We start from the raw sequence: 8,194 nt of genomic DNA, 5'->3' as shown, positions 1-8,194 counted from the left end.
AAAAATTCCCCAAAAACAATCTCAAAAATTCCCTGTAAAATTCCCAAAAAATCCCAAAAAAATCCCATTAAAATCCCTAACAATACAATTTTTTGTAATATTCCCAAAATTTCCCAAATTCCAAAAATTATCAAAACTCCCCCCAAAAATCCCAAAAAATTAAAAAAAATCCCCAAAAATTCTCTTCAAAATCCCCCCAAAAAACCCCAAAAAATTCCATTAAAATCCCTAAAAATATAATTTTTTTTTAAATTCCCAAAATGTCCCAAATTTGCCCAAAATTTGGGAATTCTCACCTGGAAGTGGTTGCTGAGCCCTTTGTTCACCGTCAGCTTCACCCCCTCCATCTGCACCGGGAACAGCTCTGGGAATTTGGGGAAAAATTGGGAAAATTGGGGGAATTTTGAGAAAAATTTGGGAATTTGAGAGAAAATTGGGGATTTTTTTGGAACAAAATTTGGATTTTTGGGCGATTTTAGGGGGGAAATTGGGAATTTTGGGAGGAAATTTGGGAGGAAAAATTGGGAATTTGTGAGAAAAAAGGCGATTTTTGGGGAAATTGGGGAATTTGGGGGAAAATTGGGCATTTTGGGGGAATTTTGGGAGGAAATTTGGGAGGAAAAATTGGGAATTTGTGAGAAAAAAGGGGATTTTTGGGGGAAATTTGGGGATTTTTGGGAATATTTGGGAAAAATTGGGGAATTTGGGGGGTTTTAAGGCTTTTTGGGAGGGAAAATTTGGGATTTTTGGGGACAAAATTTGGATTTTGGGGGGATTTTGGGGGGAAAACTGGGAATTTTGGGAGGGAAAATTGGGAATTTTGGGGAATTTGGGAGAAAAAATGGGATTTTGGTGGGGAAATTTTGAGGGATTTTGGTGGAAATGGGAATTTTGGGAATTTTTTGGGAATTTAGGGGGATTTTGAGGCTTTTTGGGAGGGAAAATTGGGATTTTGGGGACAAAATTTGGATTGTTGGGGGATTTTAGGGGGAAAATTGGGAATTTTAGAGGAAATTTGGGGGAATTTTGGGGAAAAGTTGGGAATTTGGGGCAATTTTATGGCATTTTTGGGAGGGAAAATTGGGGATTTTTGGGACAAAATTTGGATTTTGGGGGGAAAATTGGGAATTTTGGGAGGGAAAATTGGGAATTTGGGGAATTTTTGGGGAATTTTGGGAGGGCAAATTGGGAATTTGGGAGAAAAATGGGATTTTTGGGGGGAAATTTTGAGGCATTTTTGGGGAAAACTTGGGAATTTTTGGGGCAAATTTGGGAATTTGGGGGGATTTTAAGGTTTTTTGGGAGGGAAAATTGGGGACTTGGAGGGAAATTGGGAATTTCGCAGATTTTGGGCTGATTTTTGGGAATTTTGGGCTCATTTTGGGGCTGATTTTTCTGGATTTTGGGCTGATTTTTGGGCTGATTTTGTGCAGATTTTTCTGATTTTTGGGCTGATCTTTGGGAATTTTGAGCTCATTTTTGGGCCAATTTTTGGGCTGATTTTGGTGATTTTTGGGCCGATTTTTCTGGATTTTGTCCTGATTTTTGGGCCAATTTTTGGGCTGATTTTTGAGCTGATTTTTATGCAGATTTTTCTGGATTTTGGGCCCATTTTTGGGCTGATTTTGGAGCCGATTTTGGTGATTTTTGGGCTGATTGTTTTGCTGATTTTTCTGGATTTCGGGCTCATTTTTGGGCCGATTTTGGTGATTTTTGGGCTGATTTTTCTGGATTTTGGGCTGATGTTTCTGAATTTTGGGCTCATTTTTGGGCTGATTTTTGGGCCCATTTTGGTGCTGATTTTGGGGCTGATTTTTCTCAATTTTGGGCTGATTTTGGGGCTGATTTTGGTGATTTTTGTGCTGATTTTTGGGCCCATTTTGGTGCTGATTTTTCTGGATTTTGGGCTCATTTTGGGTCTGATTTTTGTGCTGATTTATGGGAAATTTGGACTGAATTTTGGGCTGATTTTTCTGGATATTGAGCTCTTTTTTGCACCAATTTTGGTGATTTTGGGGCCGATTTTTGGGCTGATTTTTCTGGATTTTGGGCTGATTTTTGCGCTGATTTTTCTCAATTTTGGGCTGATTTTGGGGCTGATTTTAGGCCCAATATTGGGGATTTTTGTGCTGATTTTTGCTGAGATTTTTCTGGATTTTGGGCTCATTTTTGGGCCAATTTCAGGTGATTTTTGAGCCGATTTTGGGGCTGATTTTTCTCAATTTTGGGCTGATTTTGGGGCTGATTTTTGGGCCGATTTTGGTGATTTTTGGGCCGATCTTTGGGCCAATCTTTGGTGAATTTGGAGCTGATTTTTGGGCTGATTTTTCTAGATTTTGAACTCATTTTTGGGCCGATTTTGGTGACTTTTGGGAATTTTGGCCTGATTTTTGGGCCGATTTTGGGGCTGATTTCTGTGCTAATTTTTCTGGATTTTGGGCTCATTTTTGGGCTGATTTTTCTGAATTTTGGGCTGATTTTTGGGAATTTTGGGCTGTTTTTCGGGCTGAATCTGGTGATTTTTGGGCCGATTTTTGGGCCGATTTCAGGTGATTTTTGTGCAGATTTTTGGGCTGATTTTTCTGGATTTTGGGCCGATTTTTGGGCTGGGGAGGGGGCGACCCTGCGGCCCAGACGTTGCCCATGCTGGGGGAGGGGCTGCGAACAAAAAAAAAAATTAAATTTTTAAAAAATTTCCACCCCGGAATCCCCAAATTTCACCCCAAAAGCGATTCCCGCCAAATCGCCGCCTTCTCCCGCCAAATCCCCGCGCCAACCCACCCCCCACAAGGAGCTCGCCCCGCCCCCTCCTCGACCCCGCTGGGGGGACCCCAAAAAGTCCCAAAATCGCCCAAAATCGCCCCAAAATCGCCGCCGCCCCTCCCCCCCCACGCCGAACTCACGCGGTGGCGGCCGGAGAGCGCCGAGCTCGAAGCCACGCCCACCCCGCGCTCCCATTGGCCAGCGCTTCCCGCCCCCGCGCGCCGATTGGTCGATCCCGGCTTAATCCCGCCCTCGCTCGCTTCTCATTGGCCGCCGCCTCACGGTTGAGTTCCCGTCCCGCCTTCAGGGGTCAGGGGCGGTGTGGGCCACGCCCCTTTCGTGACGTTTTTCTGTGTGATTGGTGCGTTCACTGGTTGGCCCCGCCTACGGAGCGCTCCTATTGGTCGAGGCGGCGCGGGGCGCGCGCGACCATAGAGGCGCCAAGGGCGAGCGGGGCGGAGCGGCCATCTTGGGGCGCCGCCATCTTGGGGCGGGCGGCGCTGGAGGACCGTCGCCATGGCAACGGAGAAAGGGCGGGAAGGACGCTGCGATCGGCGCTGTCGCGACAGGCGTGACGTCATTTCCGCCCCGTCGCGGGCCCTTGGCGACGATTCGTTCCGATTTGTGACGTCACCACGCGGGTGACGCCATTGCGGAGACGCGTTGAGATGACGTCATGCGTATGCCGTGACGTCGTCGCCCCCCGCGAGTTTTCTTCATTTCTGGGGATTTTTTGGGGGATTTTTGAAAACATTTTGAGGTTTTTTATGAGGAGTTTTTGGGGAAATTTTGGGGATTTTTGGGGGATTGTTTTTTTTGAGGATTTTTGGGGGAGTTTTTGGGGAATTTTGGGGATTTTTTGGGGATTTTTGGGGGATTTTGCGTATGCCGTGACGTCGTCGCCCCCCGCGAGTTTTCTTCATTTCTGGGGATTTTTTGGGGGATTTTTGAAAATATTTTGGGGTTTTTTATGAGGAGTTTTTGGGGAAATTTTGGGGATTTTTTGGGGATTTTTTTGAGGATTTTTGGGGAATTTTTGGGGATTTTTTTGGGGAGTTTTTTGAGATTTTTTGGCCATTTTGAGGGGGATGTTTTGTCATTTTTGGGGGATTTTTGGGGCTTTTTTTTAATATTTGCAGCTTTTTGAGGGAATTTTTGGGCGGTTTTTTGAGGAATTTTTTTTGATTTTTGGGCCATTTTTGGGGGATTTTTGGAGAAGTTTTTGGGCATTTTTAAGGATTTTTTAGGGATTTTTTGGACATTTTTTGGGGATTCTTGGGGGATTTTTTAGGGATTTTTTGAGGGATTTTTTGGCCATTTTTGGAGGATTTTTTAGGGATTTTTTGGCCATTTTTGGAGAATTTTTGGCCATTTTTTGAGGATTTTTTAGGGATTTTTTGGCCATTTTTGGAGAATTTTTGGCCATTTTTTGAGGATTTTTTAGGGATTTTTTGGCCATTTTTGGAGAATTTTTGGCCATTTTTTGAGGATTTTTTAGGGATTTTTTGGCCATTTTTGGAGAATTTTTGGCCATTTTTTGAGGATTTTTTAGGGATTTTTTGGCCATTTTTGGAGAATTTTTGGCCATTTTTTGAGGATTTTTTAGGGATTTTTTGGCCATTTTTGGAGAATTTTTGGCCATTTTTTGAGGATTTTTTAGGGATTTTTTGGCCATTTTTGGAGAATTTTTGGCCATTTTTTGAGGATTTTTTAGGGATTTTTTGGCCATTTTTGGAGAATTTTTGGCCATTTTTTGAGGATTTTTTAGGGATTTTTTGGCCATTTTTGGAGAATTTTTGGCCATTTTTTGAGGATTTTTTAGGGATTTTTTGGCCATTTTTGGAGAATTTTTGGCCATTTTTTGAGGATTTTTTAGGGATTTTTTGGCCATTTTTGGAGAATTTTTGGCCATTTTTTGAGGATTTTTTAGGGATTTTTTGGCCATTTTTGGAGAATTTTTGGCCATTTTTTGAGGATTTTTTAGGGATTTTTTGGCCATTTTTGGAGAATTTTTGGCCATTTTTTGAGGATTTTTTAGGGATTTTTTGGCCATTTTTGGAGAATTTTTGGCCATTTTTTGAGGATTTTTTAGGGATTTTTTGGCCATTTTTGGAGAATTTTTGGCCATTTTTTGAGGATTTTTTAGGGATTTTTTGGCCATTTTTGGAGAATTTTTGGCCATTTTTTGAGGATTTTTTAGGGATTTTTTGGCCATTTTTGGAGAATTTTTGGCCATTTTTTGAGGATTTTTTAGGGATTTTTTGGCCATTTTTGGAGAATTTTTGGCCATTTTTTGAGGATTTTTTAGGGATTTTTTGGCCATTTTTGGAGAATTTTTGGCCATTTTTTGAGGATTTTTTAGGGATTTTTTGGCCATTTTTGGAGAATTTTTGGCCATTTTTTGAGGATTTTTTAGGGATTTTTTGGCCATTTTTGGAGAATTTTTGGCCATTTTTTGAGGATTTTTTAGGGATTTTTTGGCCATTTTTGGAGAATTTTTGGCCATTTTTTGAGGATTTTTTAGGGATTTTTTGGCCATTTTTGGAGAATTTTTGGCCATTTTTTGAGGATTTTTTAGGGATTTTTTGGCCATTTTTGGAGAATTTTTGGCCATTTTTTGAGGATTTTTTAGGGATTTTTTGGCCATTTTTGGAGAATTTTTGGCCATTTTTTGAGGATTTTTTAGGGATTTTTTGGCCATTTTTGGAGAATTTTTGGCCATTTTTTGAGGATTTTTTAGGGATTTTTTGGCCATTTTTGGAGAATTTTTGGCCATTTTTTGAATCCCCGCGCCACCCCACCCCCCACAAGGAGCTCGCCCCGCCCCCTCCTCGACCCCGCTGGGGGGACCCCAAAAAGTCCCAAAATCGCCCAAAATCGCCCCAAAATCGCCGCCGCCCCTCCCCCCCCACGCCGAACTCACGCGGTGGCGGCCGGAGAGCGCCGAGCTCGAAGCCACGCCCACCCCGCGCTCCCATTGGCCAGCGCTTCCCGCCCCCGCGCGCCGATTGGTCGATCCCGGCTTAATCCCGCCCTCGCTCGCTTCTCATTGGCCGCCGCCTCACGGTTGAGTTCCCGTCCCGCCTTCAGGGGTCAGGGGCGGTGTGGGCCACGCCCCTTTCGTGACGTTTTGCTGTGTGATTGGTGTGTTCACTGGTTGGCCCCGCCCACGGAGCGCTCCTATTGGTCGAGGCGGCGCGGGGCGCGCGCGACCATAGAGGCGCCAAGGGCGAGCGGGGCGGAGCGGCCATCTTGGGGCGCCGCCATCTTGGGGCGGGCGGCGCTGGAGGACCGTCGCCATGGCAACGGAGAAAGGGCGGGAAGGACGCTGCGATCGGCGCTGTCGCGACAGGCGTGACGTCATTTCCGCCCCGTCGCGGGCCCTTGGCGACGATTCGTTCCGATTTGTGACGTCACCACGCGGGTGACGCCATTGCGGAGACGCGTTGAGATGACGTCATGCGTATGCCGTGACGTCGTCGCCCCCCGCAAATTTTCTTCATTTCTGGGGATTTTTTGGGGGATTTTTGAAAACATTTTGAGGTTTTTTATGAGGAGTTTTTGGGGAAATTTTGGGGATTTTTGGGGGATTGTTTTTTTTGAGGATTTTTGGGGGAGTTTTTGGGGAATTTTGGGGATTTTTTGGGGATTTTTGGGAGATTTTTTGGCCATTTTGAGGGGGATGTTTTGTCATTTTTTGGGGATTTTTGGGGCTTTTTTTAAATTTTGCAGCTTTTTGAGGGAATTTTTGGGCGGTTTTTTGAGGAATTTTTTTTATTTTTGGGCCATTTTTGGGGGATTTTTGGAGAAGTTTTTGGGCATTTTTAAGGATTTTTTAGGGATTTTTTGGACATTTTTTGGGGATTCTTGGGGGATTTTTTAGGGATTTTTTGAGGGATTTTTTGGCCATTTTTGGAGGATTTTTTAGGGATTTTTTGGCCATTTTTGGAGAATTTTTGGCCATTTTTTGAGGATTTTTCGGCCTTTTTTGAGGATGGGTCAATGGGGTCAATGGAGTTGATGTTGGGGTCAGTGGGGTTGGGAGATTTGGGGTTGGGGTCAATGGGGTTGACCTTGGGGTCAATGAGTTTGAGGGTCTTGGGGGATTTGGGGTTGGGGGTCTTGGAAAGGTTGGGGTTGACCTTGGGGTCAATGGAATTGACCTTGGGGTCAATGGGGTTGAGGGTCTTGGGGGATTTGGGGTTGGAGGTCTTGGGGTCAATGGGGTCAACGGGGTTGGCCATGGGGTCAATGAACATTTTGGGGTCAATGCGGTCAATGGGGTTGTCCATGGGGTCAATGGGGTTGAAGATTTTGGGGTCAATGCGATCAATGGGGTTGGCCATGGGGTCAATGGGGTTGAAGGTGTTGGGGTCAATGAGGTTGAAGATTTTGGGGTCAACGGGGTTGGCCATGGGGTCAGTGAAGGTTTTGAGGTCAATGGGGTTGAAGGTTTTGGGGTCAATGGGGTTGAACATTTTGGGGTCAGTGGGGTCAATGGGGTTGGCCATGGGGTCAACGGGGTTGAAGGTTTTGGGGTCAATGGCGTTGAAGGTTTTGGGGTCAACGCGGTTGGCCACGGCGCCAACAGGGCCGACCACCTTGCCATCAACGCCATCCCCCACGGCGTCCCCACCGCCATCACCCCCAAACCTCCCGGCCCCGCCCCCTCGGCTGCCATTGGCCGCGCCCCCGCCGGGCGCGTCCCTGGTGAACTCGGCCACGAAGACGACGGAGCAGTGGCCGCAGGCCAGCAGCCAGATGGCGGCGCTGAGCGCCAGCACGCGGCCGGGCCGGCGCCGGCCCTGCAGGCGCAGCGGGAAGGCCACGCCCAGGTAGCGCCGCACGCTCAGCGCCGCCAGGAAGAGGCTGCTCAGGTACATGCTGGAGTAGAAGCAGAAGTTGGCCAGCGGGCACAGCGCCGCCGGCAGCGGCCACGCCATGCCCGCCGCCGCCTCCGCCATCTTGAAGGGCAGGAAGAGGAGGAGGAGGAGGTCGGCGGCGGTGAGGTTGAGCAGGAGCAGCTCGGCCGCCGTCAGCGCCGACGGGCGGCGCCGCGACTTGGCCGCCAGCACGGCCAGCGTGAAGACGTTGGCCGGGAAGCCGACGGTGAAGGTCACGATGTAGACGGCCAGCACCAGCGCCGACGACATGGCCGGCGGAGCGGGGAGCGGCCACCGGGGACGGGAGGTGCCGGAAGGTTCCGGAAGGTTCTGGAAGGTGCCCAGGTGGTCCAGGTGGGGTCACAGGTGGCCAAAGAGGGGTCACGGGTGGCCCAGAAAGTTCTGGAAGGTGCCCAGAAGGTCCCAGAAGGTTCTAGAAGGTGCCCAGGAGGTTCCAGAAGGTTCTAGAAGGTTCCCAGGTGGCCCAGAAGGTTCTAGAAGGTTCCCAGGTGGCCCAGGAGTGGCCCAGAAGGTTCTAGAAGGTTGCC

At 47.3% G+C, this 8,194-nt stretch overlaps 1 protein-coding gene across 1 annotated transcript; it reads right to left on the bottom strand.

Annotated features, from left to right (window-relative positions):
- Positions 1-3,340: 3,340 nt before the first annotated feature.
- Positions 3,341-8,111, bottom strand: LOC120513747. Its single transcript, XM_039733430.1, has 3 exons — positions 6,747-8,111; positions 5,687-5,847; positions 3,341-3,485 (listed from the first exon to the last, which is right to left on the bottom strand). The coding sequence occupies exons 1-3, from the start codon at positions 7,914-7,916 to the stop codon at positions 3,341-3,343; spliced, it is 1,476 nt and encodes a 491-aa protein (XP_039589364.1). The 5' UTR covers positions 7,917-8,111.
- Between the last annotated feature and the right edge of the window lie 83 nt (positions 8,112-8,194).

Source organism: Passer montanus, unplaced genomic scaffold (genome assembly GCF_014805655.1).
Source record: "Passer montanus isolate IOZ18808 unplaced genomic scaffold, ASM1480565v1 scaffold870, whole genome shotgun sequence".
NCBI classification, from domain to species: Eukaryota; Metazoa; Chordata; class Aves; order Passeriformes; family Passeridae; genus Passer; species Passer montanus.
Note: the sequence above shows the minus strand (reverse complement) of the source record. Positions and strands in the feature narration are given on the sequence as shown.